Consider the following 17,117-nt stretch of genomic DNA (forward strand, 5'->3'; position numbering starts at 1 on the left):
ACCTTCTGTATAATATTATACAGGCAATAGAAATACATTCAGTTATGCCTGTGTTGGATCCTCCACTTGGATTTACACCAGACAATGCATTGGAAACTAATAGATATTTTCCCATCTTGTAATGTAACATGAAAATCCTAGACCTGATTATGATCTCAGCTGTATTAGTGGAAATGTAGAATAAGTCAAATGTGGTCAATGGAGCTATATTGTATTTGTACAGAGTAACTGATATTAGAATATGGTACTGTGGCTCAGTTTGTCTCACATCTTTAAATATTACTGTTCTTTAGGATATTGCTGTTAGTAGTTTAAGATCTAATCTGAGCTCCTTTATTTCTGCCCTCTTGTGCCCTCTTCCCATCTCAGCAGCATTGCTTTGATGTTCTAATTACAATAGCATATTGTGATAAATCTGGAACATTGAGCAGCAGTTGAGGAACCTTTTGCTGATGTAAAACCAGCAAAAAGCAGACAATCCATGTCAATACATAAACGTTGACATGGAATCTCCTACATTATAAATTAGGCCTGAATGTTCGATTTCCCTAATCCAGGGGTTCCCAAACGTTTTGACACGGGGACCAGTAAATCCGTTCGTGAGCTTTCAGAGGACCGGTAACATTCATTTGCATATTTGCATGTTCATTAAGCAAATGACGAATATGAAAATACGTTGGTTTTGGTCCTCCCAAAGCCCCCAGGGCCAGCTTTAGCAAAGCTTTTGATACGGCCATCCACAACATTCTTACCAGCAAGTTAAGGGAATATGGATTGGAAACATGGACTGTAATCCAATAAAACCCTGCACCACCACATTGTGTATTGAAAAGGGGCCCATTTATTTTCAGAAAGCTGATACCATCCTTGGAATTTTTTATCCATATTCTCATTCCAGATGGTGAATGCACCAGGTTCTCTCCATTCTGACACATTGTATTGCCTTTAAACCTCACTGTCAGCAGTGGGGATAGTTAAAAGGCACTGCTTTTACATTTTTATTCAGGATCTGTGTGTGCCCTGAACTGTCCTGCTCCCCGCTGGCCAATTCTCTCCCCCCCCCTCCACCTTCCCCCGCCCCCACTTTGGGCCAGCCCCGCTGTCCCCGCGAGCTGATTCTCTCCCAATGTCTCCTGGCAAGCCCTGCTGCCCCCACCAGCCCTGCTTCCACAGGCTGGTTCCCCAGCCAGCCCTGCGATCTCCCTCAGCCAGCCTCACTGCCCCCGCCAGGCATTCCTCCCCCCCCCCCCGTGATCTCCCCTGGCCAGACCCACTGCTCCCGCCCCCCTGTCCAGCCCTGCTTCTGCCAGCCGGTTCCCCCTTCGCCCCCCAGCCAGCCCTGCTTCCACCGACCGGTTCCCCAGCCAGCCCCGCGATCTCCCCCAGTCAGCCTCACTGCCCCCGCCAGGCGTTCCCCCCCACCCTCCGTGATCTCCCCTGGCCAGCCGCACTGCTCCCCCTCCCCCCCGGCCAGCCCTGCTTCTGCCAGCTGGTTCCCCCCCCCCTCCCCAGCCAGCCCTGCTTCCGCCGGCTGGTTCCCCTCCCTATCTCCCCTGGGCAGCTTCACTGCACTGATCCTGCTTCCCTGCGGCCCATATCCAACCTCTCCCCCCTTCCCCTCCACAGCCAGCAATAAGAGCTCACCTGGTAACCCTCACTAGGCCTCTGCCTGGAGCCTGAAACATACGGCTGCATCCGCCCAGCCTGGCTGAGGGCTTGGGAAACCCAGCGCTGCACGGGCAGTCCAGGAGCCCGGAACATTCTGTCAGCCATGCTGAGGCCTGGTATTTTTTCCTGCGGCCTGGTACCAGGCCGTGGCCCATAGTTTGGGAAATGCTGCCCTAATCTAAGAATATTTCTGTGTAGTCTCTGAAGTGCTCTTAGTCTCATTTGAAGCATTCAGCAGAAGGGCATGTTGCTTGTTGGCTGAACTACTTTGTTTTGACTGCCCTGTCAGTGCTCAGAACTAGCACACATATTCCCAGCAGAGAGCTATACAGAGCGAGTAAATGGAAAATACAAACAAACTAATGAGATCAATACAAACAGCAGCCACACATGCTGTTATGCTTTGTGTCACTGATCTCCCAGCATGTAACATGGTCATCCAGCAGTATAGTGCCTCTGAAATACGACCACCCTGAGGCCTACCTTGACGTCATTGGTAAAGACCCCGCTGTCACCAACGTCAGCAGTCTCCCCCTGATTGTAGTGTGCTTCTGCTCTGTCTGCTCACATTCATGTTCTGGTCCCAGTGGGAGCTCTCTAGTAATAGGGCTCTAGGCAATACACTCATTGCTTTGGCCACATTTGGCCTGGATTGACCTAAGTAGCTGACTGTACCTGGCTGAATTATACAGCTTTATTTGTTATGTCTGGACATATTCTCCCACCCTGCAGCTCACTCCTAGTCTGTGGCCGAAGGTTATCTATCTCCAAAGCAATGCTGTTTTGCTTTTTAAGAGCTGTCATGTTTCATCCTTCACTATAAATCTTCACTTTTGGATGCCTTATAGAGTGGTTTGTAGCACATATTATAGCCCCAAGTAATTACATCTGTACACTCATTCATAGGCCATCTGAGCCTTCAAATGCATCCTCCATGGTCCTGCTGAAATACCGTGACAAACAGAGAATAAAATGTGCACAGCCTGCCAATGGCAGACACATTTAATGGCAGTGAAAAAACCAGCCCAATCAATGAGTTTCTCAATCTTAAATCACATTTTGAGCCTGATCTTGCTCACACTGAAGCTAATGGATGTTCCATTGTGTTTGAAGGGTGCAGAATCAATTCCTTTTCTTAATTGTCTGTCGCAGGGGGGTCTTCTCCTCTTTATCCCAGGGGGTAGGATTTCATGTCCCTGGTCTGTCTGAATCCACAACCCACCCCATGTGACCAGTAAAACACCTATGGTTAGGCCCCTCTCTTCAGGACCAGATACCCTTATGGCCAGAGTCAATGTGTAGCCCTTTAAAGCAGGGCAGGAAGGCCTACTAAGGCAAAGTCAGTACATCAAAGTCAGAGCCTGGCACTTTAACGTCAGACAAGACAGCCCAATGGCCAGAGTCCAAGGTAAAGTCCAAGGCGGGTCCTTTAATGCCAAGCTGGTCGGCCCACTGGCCCAAGTCAGGGAATCAAAGTCAAAGGCTGGCCCCGGGCCCACCCTACTCCACTGGGACCTGGCCCAGGGCCTTGTGAGTGGCGGAACGGTCCACCACTCCCTCTGCAGGGAATTCAACCAAAACAAGCCGAGGATCTCGGGGGAAGGAGAGGCCTCTCCTGCTCCCTCCCTGGGCCACTTCCTACCAGATCCAACAGATAAGCGTCCCACATAACTGGTGTGTCCTCTGGCTCCTCGGGGGCCACATATCCCTGGGAATCTGCAAGGGTTGTGACCCAGCCATTGTCGGGGACTCCGCTGCTCTCAGCTAGGTGGCTAGCGGCGGCGGTGGCGGCTGCTGCTGCTCTGAAGCTACAACCAGAGATCCTTCTCCCCTGCCAGCCCGCCCAGACTGAGCCTCTCCCCATGCTTTTATACCTGGGCCACAGTCTGAGCATGCCCAGCAAGGCTACAGGGGCATGGCTCCTTCAGCCAGGATAGCCTGGCTAAACCCTGCTTGTTCAGTGTGGGGCTGGTACACCCCATCACACCATCCTAGAAAGTCCGTTTTGTGCATCTTCACTCAGTGGTGCTGACATTCTCCATGACAGATGTATAAGTAGTTAACATTGTCCATGAGTTTGTGGTAAATGGCAACATAACAAACCTTTGCATGATAGCAGGGGAGCTGACAGCCTCGCTAAGCCCCTGGAGAAGATGGGGGGAGGGAGGTGCAGCACCCCCCCCCCCTCCACTGCCCTCAGCACTGTCTGGAACGTGCTGCACAGTGCCCCAGCCTTCCTAGGCAGTCTTGAGAGCTGCGTGGAATGTGCCACATGGCACTCCGGCAGGTATTTATAGAGCCTAGGGCTCCAGCTGCTAGTAGTTGCCACCTTTGCCCCACCCTCTGTCGACAGGCCTGCATGATAGTTACCCCCTTCCAAATAAGTCACAACACAGAAGCTCCAAGCAACATTCCTGAGACCAATAACAAAGGCTGTGGTATACTGTTGCAGAGCCAGAAAGAAACAGATAATTGAGTCTGAATTGTTAAGTAGCCACAAGTCCAAAGGCTGTCAATGGGAGCAGGGCATTAGAAAAGGACCAGTGAATATATGGATAGTGTTTGTGCTGCTTTTTTGCTTAGAGTGAAAAACGTGTCCTCAGAAATGAATGACTGTGACTGACCTCCAGCTATTTGTTATTTTCTGAGAAATGCAAGACAAGTGTAATTTTTTTGGGGGGGGGGGTGTTTTTATTGGTTTTGTATCTTAAGGACATTGGAAGCTGGGAGCATATGTTAAACCCTCTGAGACCTTCACATACAAATGGAGAGTGCCTGAAAATGTAGGACCAACTGCTAGCGATCCACAATGCCTGACCTACCTGTACTATTCAGCTGCTGATCCAGTCATGGACACCAATTCTGGCCTTGTAGGACCTTTAATCATTTGTAGAAAGAACACTTTGAATCATGATGGAACACAGGTACTAATTGTGATGTGTTTACCTGTCCTGAATGTCATGATTAGGTGACTTGTGGAGAAGTTCACATCCAGGTCTGATTTGCACAATGTACCCTCGGCCCAATTAATAAAACATGGGAAAGGGTAAACAAATTCCATTCTTCCAGGCGGAAGCTTATCAGTAGAGGTCATGAAGAAGAAAATTGACTTTGCCCACTAAGCTAAGTGTATAATTATTGCTTATTTGATTTTTCATTTTCCTTGTAGCACAACATGTGTTTGTTCCTATTGTTATGCAGATTTGCTTTAGATCCAAGCTATGAAGTCCTGATCTGGCTCTGAACTTCTCCGTAGTTGAATGTGTTTTGACCCAGCATTGACATTGGGGCCAAATGAAAAGTTTGGATCCAGATTCACATCTGAACATAATTTCTGGGTGTTCACATCAGAGGCTTTGGTTTATGCCAATCTGTGTGAGTCTCTGTGTAGGAATTAATATGTAATTCAGATAGCAAGGTGATGAGTGCAGTATAAGAAGCTATACAGACTAAAGTAGTACATGGGTCCTTTTTCTAGGATTCATGAACAGCCTACCTTCCTTTATGGCTGAATAGAAGAGGTGCTGGTGTGACATAGGGTTCTGGTTTGAAGAAGGTCGAGAACCAGGGAAGCAGAATGTTCATTTTCCTATCACCAAGTTCACAAGAGAAAAGTTTTTACTTGTGTATCCTGCAGACACCTTTTGTTTTAATGCATTTACTTCTTCCCTGATTGCAGAAAGGAATAGACAAGGAATTTTATCTGCTCTTCACAGTCTTTGATGAGAATCTAAGCTGGTACCTTGACAAAAATATTGATGTGTTTATTGGGGACCCCTCAAAAGTAAACAAAGAAGATGAGGATTTCCAGGAATCCAACAAAATGCATGGTATGGAATGTGTAAATAAGACTTTCCAAAGGTATTTTAGAAGTTGAAAATGAATGTACAGGAAGTCCCCGAGTTACGCGGATCCGACTTATGTCAGATCCGCACTTACGAATGAGGCTTTTCTCACCCCGGAGGATGCGGGCGGCGGGACCGCCCAGACGCGCTGAGGTCCCGCCGCCCTCGTCCTCCGGGGCGAGAAAAGCTGCTCCGTGTCTCCCTGGTCTGCTGGGGGTGGGGGGCCAGCAGATCAGGGAGATGCGGAGCAAAGCCGCGGAGGAACCGGGCGGCGGGACCGCGGCGCGTCTCGGTCCCGCTGCCCGCGTCTCCATGGTCTGTTGCGGGGGGGGGGGGGGGGGGGGGGCGCAGCTAGTGCGCCTCGCCCCCCCCAGCAGACCAGGCTTTTCTCGGGACTCCTGGGGCAGAGCAGCTGGGGCGCTGCCGGTTGGTCCCGCAGCGCTGCTCCTTGGTGCTACTGGACCAACCCGGCAGCACCCCAGCTGCTCTGCCCCAGGCATCCTGATTCAGCCGCTGCTGATCAGTTTCAGCAGCGGCTGATCAGTTTCAGCAGCGGCTGGTCAGTTTCAGCAGCGGCTGAATCAGGACGCCTGGGGCAGAGCAGCTGGGGTGCTGCTGGTTTGGTCCAGTAGCGCCGAGGAGCCGTGCTACTGGACCAACTCAGCAGCACCCCAGCTGCTCTGCCCCAGGTGTCCCCAAGTCAGCCACTGCTGAAACTGACCAGCGGCTGACTACAGGAAACCCGAGGCAGAGTTGCTCTTCCCCGGGCTTCCTGGAATCAGCCACTGATCAGTTTCAGCAGCAGCTGATTTGGGGACACCTGGGTAGAGCAGCTGGGGTGCTGCCGGGTTGGTCCCCGCAGCACTGAGGTGCGGCGCTGCGGAGACCTACCCAGCAGCACCCCAGCTGATCTGTCCCAGGCGGATTCAGCTGGTGTTGAAACTGATCAGCAGCTGATTCCAGGAAGCCCGAGGCAGAGAAACTCTGCCTCAGGCTTCCTGTAGTCAGTCGCTGGTCAGTTTCAGCAGCGGCTGAATCTGGATGCCAGTTCCAACTTAAGTACAAACCTACAGTCCCTATCTTGTACGTAACCCGGGGACTGCCTTTTAATTGTAAGATTTACCAAATTTAGCTGTCATTCATTGCTGCTGTTATAGTGCTTTTCTTTATGAGGGCATGTGCTCTGGAATTTAGGACTGGCTGTCCTCATGTAGGGCCAGATTCTGATTCCCTAACTCATACTTAATAGTACTTTGCTCCCATTGCAGTAAATACGACCTCATTCTGCATCTCAGTCTGTGTAAGGGGATCAGAATCTGTCTCTTAGCACTATCCTAATCGGCCCAAGACACTTGCCTGCATAATTTCAGGCCCACACTGACTAGCTGTGTGATCTTGATCAACTCACTCAACCTCTCTGTGCCTCAGTTTCCCTGTCTGTAAAATGAAAATAATTTATTACATTTATACAGTCAACTGTTCATGTTACATCAATTAATTATGAAGGATAGATTGTTCCTTACTGTATATGTGGTGTCTAACAGCATCAGATAGTTTAGATGAATTATTCCTGTCTTAATCCATTTCCTGTAATAGGGTTCAAAAAAGAGCTAGATACATTCATGTGGGCTAAGTCCATCAATGGCTATTAGCTAGGATGGACAGGGATTGTGTCCCCAGCCGCTGTTTGTCAGAGGCTGGAAATGGATGACAGGAGTGGGATATCCTGATGATTACCGGTTCTGTTCATTCCCTCTGTGGCACCTGGCATTGGCCTCTGTCAGAGACAGGGCTAGATGGGCCTTTGGTCTGACCCAGTGTGGCCATTCTTACACCATAAGCTCAGAAATGGGTTTGTTGAGCTGACTATATTTAATTATTCAAGCCTGAGGCAGTCTCTCTTCATAACTCTTTATGTTGATATGATACTTTTTGTCCAAGTATTGCAAAGTGCTTTACAAATCTTACTGAGATAAGTCCAATGCCACTCCTAAGAAATAAATAGGGATTACTATCCTCATTATATAAAAAGGATAGTAAGCAAAGTAAGGTTAAGTAACTTGGTCTAGGTCATATAGGAAGACTGAGTCACAGCTGAGACAATAACCTAGGTCGTCTTATGCTCACTTCTTTGCTTTAACCAGCAGTACATTAGCACTTGCCTGAATTGTAGCGCTGTTGGGAGGCTTAATTAATGGTAGGAAAGCACTTTGGAAACCGCCATCACAGTGTAAAGAATTATTAAGAGATCCCATTTCAGAAACTAAGCATGAAATCTAGAAATAGCTCAGATACCTAGACATGAAGTTATAGGAACAGCATCTTCTGTACTTGATGATGTATTTTTGTCAAGGCAACTAATCTTCTGTACTTGATGATGATAGATATCACCTGTGCAGACTTCGCAGCAGGCCTCTCCCAGTTAATTAATGTGACATACTCAGTCAGGGTATGACTACACTACAGCATTAATTTGCGTTAACTTAATTCGAAAAAGTTAATTCGAATTAAGCTAATTCGAATTAACGCATCTACACACAAAACCTATTTCGAAATAGTGTTTTGCTATTTCAAAATAGTGCGTTCACACTGAGTGGACCCTGAACCGAAGTTAAGGCTGGCTGGAACCAGTGCCGGCAGGGCATCAGGTTAAGACTTAGTGTGTGGGGCTGCTTCCTGAGGCTAACTGAGCTCCGTGCTTAAAGGGATCCTACCCCCACCCCAGACAGACAGTTCACAGGGTTCCCCGCTTGCTTGTCTACCTCGATGAGGACAGCAAAGCAGTCCTGTCTTGGAGTGCCCTGAGTGCCTGCACTCGGGACACCACAGCACTCGGCCACATGGAGCCAGAGCTGCCCCTGGGCACACCGGTGCGTCTCGTAGGGTTGTTGCCATCAGCCCAGCTGCACTTGCTGCAGGCTACCGTCCGGGGAGTCCATCGTGGGGCTGTCAGGATCCAGGAGGCCCTGCAGGAGAGTGTCCGCCCCAAGGAGCCCTCAGAGCCACCCTGGTCCTCACCACCGGGGGCTTGTGCCCCATTCCTCCCTCACGTCCTTCCACTTACTCCACCCTAGCCCCCTTCCTGATGTCAAACAAAAGACACGTATGTTCAAAAATAGAAACTGGGTTTATTGAACAAAACTGGGGGGGAATGAACCTCTGGGAAGCTGGGAAAAGGAGGTGGGAGAGGAGAGGGGGAAATCTGGGAGAAGGGGGCTGGAAGTGGGAAGCAAGGAGAAGAAGGGGGAGGAGAAGCTCAGGGCCCAGGGTTGGGGGTCTCGCTGGACCAACTTGATTTTCATGCAAACCTACTCCCGGGTTCGCATGTGGCCTTTGGTGGCCAGGCTGGCAGCTATCCTGCCATAGACGGACACATTCCTCCATCTAGTGCAGAGATCATGGACATTTGGGGCATCCCCCCCAAACCCGAATAAGGTCCATGATCTCCACCCGACCAGGAAGGCGCCTGCCTTCTCCAGCCCCTGTCAGGCTCCTGCGAGCTGTTAGACTGCTTCTGGGGAGCAGTGGAAGGCTGGCTGCCAGTGGCTTGCAGGCTCATGTTTTGGGGCCACTGGGTCGGGGTCCTGATGGCCACTGCTGGCTCTGGGCTGGCAGGATTGGAGCTGGCACAGGCACTTTGGCCAGAGTCTACCCCTTTAATGTCTCCGGGGCTGGGGGAGAGGAGAGTAAGTTTTCCTGGTTGTGCCCAGAATGGCCACCAGGGCTCCCTGGGAAGGGCTGGAGGCCTCCTATTTTGAATTGAGTGTCTACACAGCACTTAATTCGAAATAGCTATTTCGAATTTGGCATTACTCCTCGTAGAATGAGGTTTACCAAATTCGAATTAAGCGCGCCGCTATTTCTAATTAACTTCGAAATAGTGGTTTGCATGTATAGACGCTATTAAAGTTAATTCGAAATAATGGCTGTTATTTCAAATTAACTTTGCAGTGTAGACATACCCTCAGAGTTCCCTGATTAGATATGCTAGTGAATATTTGCAGAATTACAACACATCCTACTAAACGAACTGTCTTCTCCTACAGCTGTAAATGGCTACTTGTTTGGTAATCTGCCAGGATTGGTGATGTGCAAGGATGACAAAGTCTCTTGGCATATGATTGGCCTAGGCACTTTCACGGACATGCATGGAGTTCATTTCCAAGGAAACACCATCCATTTGAGCGGGATGACAAGGGATACTCTGGCTTTGTTTCCGCACTCATCAGGGACAGCGCTCATGCAGCCAGACCGTGTGGGTATGTTTAAGAGTTTATCTTAGTATTAGGGATGTTAAATATCTGTTAATTGAATAGTCGAGTAACCTCATGAATTCTTATTGGTTAGTCAAGTATTCTGTAGTCCCCAGGGGTGGGGCTGACAGAGCACTCTGGCCCCACTCTCGAGGAGTCCCCTGCCACTCTGCGTGGGGTGCCAGGCGGGAGCTGGTCCACGAGGAGAGCCAATTTAACAACCAGCTCCGGCTGCCTGTCCCCTGTACAGCTGCTTCTATATCAGAGGCAGCAGCACAGGATGGCAGCAGCCCCTGTCTTTGTATGGTCTACAGTAGTGGTTCTCAACTCGTTCCAGTCCACGGACCACCAGGCCAATCAAAAAATTTTCGTGGACCACCTCCAGCACACGTAGCACAGGACGAACGACACAGCAACCAGTCAGCACGATGGCAGCAGCTACACTGACGCTCAGAGCCTCAGACGGAAGTTACTAGCAACACAATGTGGTTGCGTCCTACGTGGTGCTATGGATGACGTGCCGTGTGCTTGTGAACACAGCGTAAAACAGCCTAATGGTGGCGCCTGCTCATGCTGTGTGACTTTGGACAATGTTCCTGTGGACTACCAAAAAAGTCACCATGGACCACCAGTTGAGAACCACAGGTCTATAGCATTAACCTGTAGGCTTTTGCTTGTAGGATAATCAGTTAATTGACTACAATAATAACACCTACTTAGTACTGCTCTGCTCACAGGAATCAAAGGGCTTGATTATCACTTATATTAAGGCCCATTTATATTGCACTGGCAATGTGAAGGGGCCATAAAGTGCATGTGAACCTAGGAACCTTAATTCAAATCAAAGTTCATTATTGCCAAGATGCTAGAATTCCAGTAAGTATTGACACCAAAGAATAAAAGACAGCATCCTCACATTGCTGGCCCAGGACAGATTGACAGGCAGAGAGATACAGAATCAGCATAAAATGTTCCATAACTCTAAATATAGCATTTCAGTTAAAGGTAAAAGTCAACCCCAAGAACAAGACCTGCGCCACTTAAGATCAAAGGGGAGGGCTTAAGTGGGACTGAAGTGAGGCATAGCCTTGTGCCTCTGTGCAAGGCTCAGTTTGACCTAGCGAGTGTGCAGAAAAGATGTTCCAACTGCTCAATTAATCATCCAGCCATGTTATGTTTTCAAAATTAATATGGGACAAATCCTGCCCTGAAAGAGGCTTCAGTGTTGTTTTCCTTTATACTTGTCTAACTCTAGAGTTGCTACTGATCTGAGGGCAGAATTTGGCCAGAACATTTAAGGAACATCTTCATTGAGAGCTAGAGGTGGGATTTCCTTGCTCATGTAACTACAGTTGTGCTAGCTCTCATATCCACCAGTTTCATGTGGGCCCATAATCTTCTTGGCTCAGTTGTGCCTCCTCTGCCACTACTGTAGCTATAGTGCTATTTATATGAGAACTTGCACAAGAACGTGTATACGAGCCTGGAACTCATACCTGTAACGTATAGGTTCATAGGAGCTGGAAGAGACTTCAAGAGGTCTTCAAGTCCAGATCTCTGCACTTGAGGAAGGACTAAGTATTATCTCTAGACTATCCCTGACAGGGGTTTGTCTAACCTGCTCTTAGAAACCTCCAATGATAGAGATTCCACAACCTCCTTAGGCAATTTATTGCAGGGCTTAACTAAAACACATGATTCAAAGCTGAGCAAGAAAACTCCACTGGATTTCAGCTCCAATGCCTTAATGGCTCTGCCATCACAGATGTATGTAGCCATAATGCAAACACATCTGGCTGTGGAGAGGAGGTGCAAATCCAAAGCCCAAAGGCTTCAGTTCCAGACAGGGGGCCTGTAATGTGAACCCCACTATTAGGCCTTGGGCCCCAGGTGGTGGGGCTCGGGCTTTGGCACTCCCATCAGCATAATAAAACTGCAAGAGGTGGCAGCTATGTCTGTTGGAGAAGCTCTTGTGCCAATTTAGCACTGCCCACACTGGCACTTAGGTCATTGTAATCTACGGCACTTAGGGGTGTGGCTTATTTACGTTTCCATACCAAGTTACATCAGCACAATCTGTAGTGTAGGCAAGCCCTGAGGAATGGCCCAATATCTATGCTCGCAGGAGCTCTGCATGTCATTGTGGCACATTGTGCCTTCCAGAACATTCCTGAGCAAGATTTTTCTGTCCTTGCCACTCTCCTGGGCTATGCCTTAACTGCAATCCGTCTGTTAACGTAAAATTGATGTTTGCAAAGCACTGTGAGGCTTATGGATAAAAGGTGCTCCTCTTCTTGTTCCTAACATTATTATCTGATCAATAAATTCACTGCTGCACTGTTGATCAGTTAATAACATGAAAGCTCTGGCACCAGATAAGTGCCTCAGACACAAATCAATGCCAGCAGAAGCTGAATGTCAACCAAAATGGAGCTGAACCTTCTAAGCAAGAGTCCATTATCTCTCAGCATAGTGGTGTTCAGCAACCTGCAATTGGATTTGCTGCCCACTCCCATCCAACAAAGTGGGTAGGATGCCCTGATGTCCCCTTTACAGTTTCTGAAGAAACATCTGCTGAAAAAGAAATGGCAATGTAGTATTATACAAATTATGTTACTCCTGAAAGAGCTGCCTTGAAATTCTGCTGTTAGAAGTGTTTTGCCATAAATAGGACAGCTAACTAGGTGGAACCTGAGAGTAAGGAAGGTTTGCTAGCCAGCTCATTTCTAAAAGCCAGCCATCTTATTGACAGTTGATGTAAATCAGGATTCCCTCAGCAATCCTGTTTTAAATAGTGAGAAATAATTAAGACTGATGTTTAGAGATTTCCAAGGAAGATTATGTCAATTATCATGAGGGTAGCAAAGTTGCTTGCTTTCTTATGGATATTGTTCTGTCAGTAGTCATGTTTTGGCCATTATATACCAGAATCATAGGCTTTTACTTTCAGAGCCTTAGGCCAGTGGTGGGCAGGAGGGCTCCACCTGTGGCCTGAGCACCCCCTCTCTGCCCTTTACCCCCCATGCCTTTTGTGCACCGGGGCACTGAGCCCCGCACTTACTTACTCTTCCACCCCCTCCAAGCACTTTCCAGGCACCATGAGTCATCTGATTTGTGCCCTCTTCCCATTCCTCCCACTCCTTCCCAGAGCTAGAATGATGCAAGTCAGCTGATTCACAGTGTTCAGGCTCTGGGAGGGAGGGAGAAGAGTAAGTAAATGCAGGGCCCCAGTGTCCCAGTGAGCAAGAAGCTGGGGGAAGGGGACAGAGCGGGGATGCATGGGCTGCCCACAGGTAAAACCCCAATGGGCCACATGCAGCCCACAGGCTGCAGGTTGCCCACCACTAGATTTCAATCTTGCAGCCTACTGAGACAAAGGAGAGCCACTCTTGTGCCCCCTTGCTAGTCTTGGTTTTCCATTGCTGCCTGAGGCTATGTCTACAAGACAGCTGGATCCAGTCATCTCCAGTACTCCACCCCAGTAAAGTAAGTCGACAGGAGAGTGTCTCCCATTAGGGATGTGAATGGTTAACCAGTTACAGTTAACTGGCAGTCCAGCCAGGCAGGAGCAGCCCTCTACCCACCCTCATTTAAGTGATTAACCAGTTAAACATAATGTTTAACTGGTTAACTGATTAAATGGGATTTTACATCCCTATTTCGTATCGACCCAGTGTGGTATAGATTAAATGAACTTACGCTATGTTATTCATTTATCTGGAGATGTGTAACTTAAGTTGACTAACTGTGGTAATGTAGACCAAGCCTTTCATGCATGCTTAACTTTAAGGGCATGTCTACACTAGGAAATGATTTCAAAATAACTAAATTTGAAATAATAACCCCTACAATAACTATTTTGAAATAAGCTTATTTCCTGAGGAAAGCAGGAGTACAGCTTTCGAAATAACCAGCCCATTATTTTGAAATAATGGGCTTGGTAGTATGAATGTTCCACTTATTATTTAGGAATAAAGAGGGAGGGTATTTTCAAATAACTCCCTAGTGTAGACCATGGCTAAGTGAATGAATACTCCCACTGAGTTCAGTTGATCCTGAAAAGACTTATGTTGTCAGATCAAAGCCATAGTCTGTAAATGGCAAAAGGAGGTAAGCAGGGTATATCCATTTCACTCATTAGATGCCTACCAGAGAATACACTGAAAACTACATGTGCATACATCTGCACCTGGGGGGATCCCTGCTGTTCTCAGTGGAGCTCTGTGTGAGAACATGAATCTGGATGAATGGCTCTCACTGCTGTAACTGGCCTTGTTTGCTTTGGGTTCAGGTTACTAATGTGTGAGGAATGGGTTTTGTCTTTAATCCTGTCATTTAATCTTTTATACACATCCCCCTGCATTCCCTTGCAGGCGTTTTTCAAGTGGTTTGCAGAACGTTTGATCACTTTGTGGCAGGAATGAAACAGCTGTATGAAGTGAACAGCTGTAGCAGTGCAGCTCGCCCTGGGCAGCCCTATGGAACCATGAGAACATATTACATTGCTGCAGAAGAAGTGGAATGGGATTATGCACCTAATAAGACCTGGGCTCTGAGTGGCAAAGATGCAAGGTACTGAAGTCAAATTCACAGCAAATTGTATTCCCAGGTGTATGACTTACATGCTGTGATGGGGAAAGCTAAAAGTGTTTTGGGTTTCACAAAAGCTAGCTGGTACTTTTTGGAATGTGTTAGATGTTTGCTAAAACAGCTGTTTTCTGCAAAGAAATTTAATAAAAACATTTATTTTGTACCGAATAGTGATTTGGGGGTAAAAATTTCACAAATGTAAGTGTTTTAGGAACCAAAATTCAGTGTCGTGGAGGTTTCTAAGACCCAGATAATCAAAGATATTTAAGAACCTAGTTTTTCTTCTCAAAGGTAGTGAGATACCTACTTCCGACAAGAATTAGGTGCCTATGTCATTTTAGAAAATGGATCTCCTGATTCACATAGGCATTTTTGAATATAGTATCCTATGATTTTAGATATTAAATTATAACTCAGTTCCTTGGCTGAGATTCTCTTGTAATTTGTTGTTTCTGAGGTTTTAGATTCCTTGGCAATGTTTTGGCCTTGGATTTCTCTTTTCAGTGCCCTTTCGCCTGTTTCCCTGAGCCCTTTCTGTTGAGCTATGGCTAGATAAACAGAGCCTTGAGGGTGTAACAGTGGCATCTCGTGGCTAAATATACCATATCACTTTGAGTTTGATAGTGCAGTGCATTATAATCTTGGGATGGGGTACAGAATTCAGATTCTTATCTGAACTTTTTCAAAATATAGCAAAGGGGTGGATCCAGGGTACTGTGTCATCCCCATTATAGGAACAGCACCAATATGAGCTCTGGTCATTGGATAGCTGTTTAAAAAAGAGGCTTTAGCTCAACCAAAAGTTATGGTTTTGATGCAGGAGTTGTCAGGTAATATTTGAAGACTGGTGTTATTCAGTAGCTTAGACTAGTTCCTCATAATGATCCTTTGTGGCCTTAAAATGTATAAATCATTTTTTTTAAATGTATAGTATCTTCACAATATCATTATTCTTTGTTCACTAGTCAGTGGCTAGAGACCATCAGATTGAAGCTGCACAGTACTACGAACTGAGCAAAGACATGAGACAGACCCTGCCCAGAAGAGTTACAATCTAAGGCCCAGCTCCTGCAACTGGCAATGTGCAGGTTGATCTCTGTATTAATCATAAAACACTTCACCGGAGTAATGTGATATCATGTAGCCGTGTGTTAAGCCAGCAGCACTGGTATCACATTTAGCTACAAAGGGGATCACTTCATATGCAGAGCTGTTAGGTGCCAGGCTCGTTGAAAATGTGACCCAAGGGGTGTGACTAGACTACATGGCTCCGTCAATGGAGCCATGCAGATGAGGCAGGACGACAAAGGGAAATGAAGCGGCGATTTAAATAATCGCCGCTTCATTTAAATTAAAATTGCCGCCACGCTGTGCCAATCAACTGTTTGTTGGCATACCACGGCAGTCTAGATGAGGACCTGCCGACCCCAGAACCTTTAGTTGGCAGATCCTTTATGCCTTGTGAAATGAGGCTTACAGGATCTGCCGACAAAGGGTTCTGGGGCGGGCAGATCCGTGTCTAGACTGCCGTGCTGTGCCGACAAACAGCTGATCGGCCCAGTGCTGTGGCCATTTTGATTTAAATGAAGTGGCGATTATTTAAATCGCCGCTTCATTTCCCTTTGTCGAATAAACTAATCTACATGGCTCCGTCGACAGAGCCATGTAGTTTAGATGTACCCAAGGTGACCTTGTCACACGCTCCATTCTGTATATATCCCAATAGGAGGGATGCAGGGAAGAAGAGTGTAAGCAAAGAAATCTAACAACTCCAGGATAATTCAGTGGGATTGAAGCATACACATTTTCCTAAGTCGAACCCTAAGTCTACACTGCAGGCTTCTTGCGCAAGAACTGTTTTGTGCAAGAGTTCTTGTGCAAAAGGTCTTGTGCAAGAGCACGTCCACACTGCCATGGGCTTTTGCGCAAGAGATGTGCATTTGTGCAAGAGCGTCCATGGCAGTGTGGACGCTTTCTTGCACAAGAAAGCTCTGATGGCCATTTTAGCCTTAGGGGTTTCTTGTGCAAAAAAACCCTTCTGGCCATCCACACTGCCTTCTTGCGCAAGAACTCTTGCGCAAGAGGGCTTATTCCTCGTGGGGAGAGGAGTAACTCTTGCATAAGAAGCCCTCTGTTCCGAAGCCTTGCTGTAAATTTACTTGTGCAAGAACGCGTGTGCAGTGAAGATGATCCGCAAGTTTTTGCGCAAGAGCGGTTGTTCTTGCGCAAGAAGCCTGCAGTGTAGATGTAGCCTAAGGCTTTGTCTACACTGCCGGCTTTTGGCAGCAGAGAGCATACAAATGAAGCGCTGATTAGCATTTTGTTGTGCTTCATTTGCATAATCTATTCGAGCCATTTTTGCGCAAGGAGTTTTTGAGCAAAAATATGTAGTGTGGACGTTTCCTTTTTGCTCAAAAAACCCTTTTTGCACAAGATCCTTATCCCTCTCCTGGGGAGGCATAAGGGTGATGCGCATAAAGGGAATGTCGACACTGCTTGGTTTTGTGCAAAAACCCCTTGTACAAAAACGACTCAAATAGATTATACAAATGAAGTGTGACAAAATGCTAATCAGTGCGTCATATGCATACTATCTGCTGGCAAAATCCGGCAGTGTTAGACATAGCCTAAGAGACTTGCCCAAGATCACACAAGCCATATAACTTCACTTGCCTCTACAGCTCCCTGCCAATGTGTTTTTTTTTATAGTCCTATATTCCTATTTGTTCAATGTTTTTTTCTTCTCTTATTGCTGTGTGAA

The 17,117-nt window shown here is 47.2% G+C and overlaps 1 protein-coding gene across 4 annotated transcripts in view; it reads left to right on the forward strand.

The window, feature by feature from the left end:
• HEPHL1 (hephaestin like 1) overlaps positions 1–17,117 on the forward strand; it is a 59,335-nt gene that overhangs the window by 28,997 nt on the left and 13,221 nt on the right. For 3 of the 4 annotated variants that reach the window (XR_012900753.1, XM_075919360.1, XM_075919362.1), the window contains 4 exons: positions 4,381–4,592; positions 5,348–5,498; positions 9,560–9,772; positions 14,140–14,338. Coding sequence is in view for 3 of the 4 variants with exons in the window: in XM_075919360.1 (XP_075775475.1) it covers positions 4,381–4,592; positions 5,348–5,498; positions 9,560–9,772; positions 14,140–14,338 (775 nt within the window). In the remaining variant the exon portion in view is untranslated. The remainder of the gene's footprint in view (positions 1–4,380; positions 4,593–5,347; positions 5,499–9,559; positions 9,773–14,139; positions 14,339–17,117) is intronic. The other variant, XM_075919361.1, reaches the window with a different exon arrangement.

Source organism: Pelodiscus sinensis, chromosome 1 (assembly GCF_049634645.1).
Source record: "Pelodiscus sinensis isolate JC-2024 chromosome 1, ASM4963464v1, whole genome shotgun sequence".
NCBI lineage: Eukaryota > Metazoa > Chordata > Testudines > Trionychidae > Pelodiscus > Pelodiscus sinensis.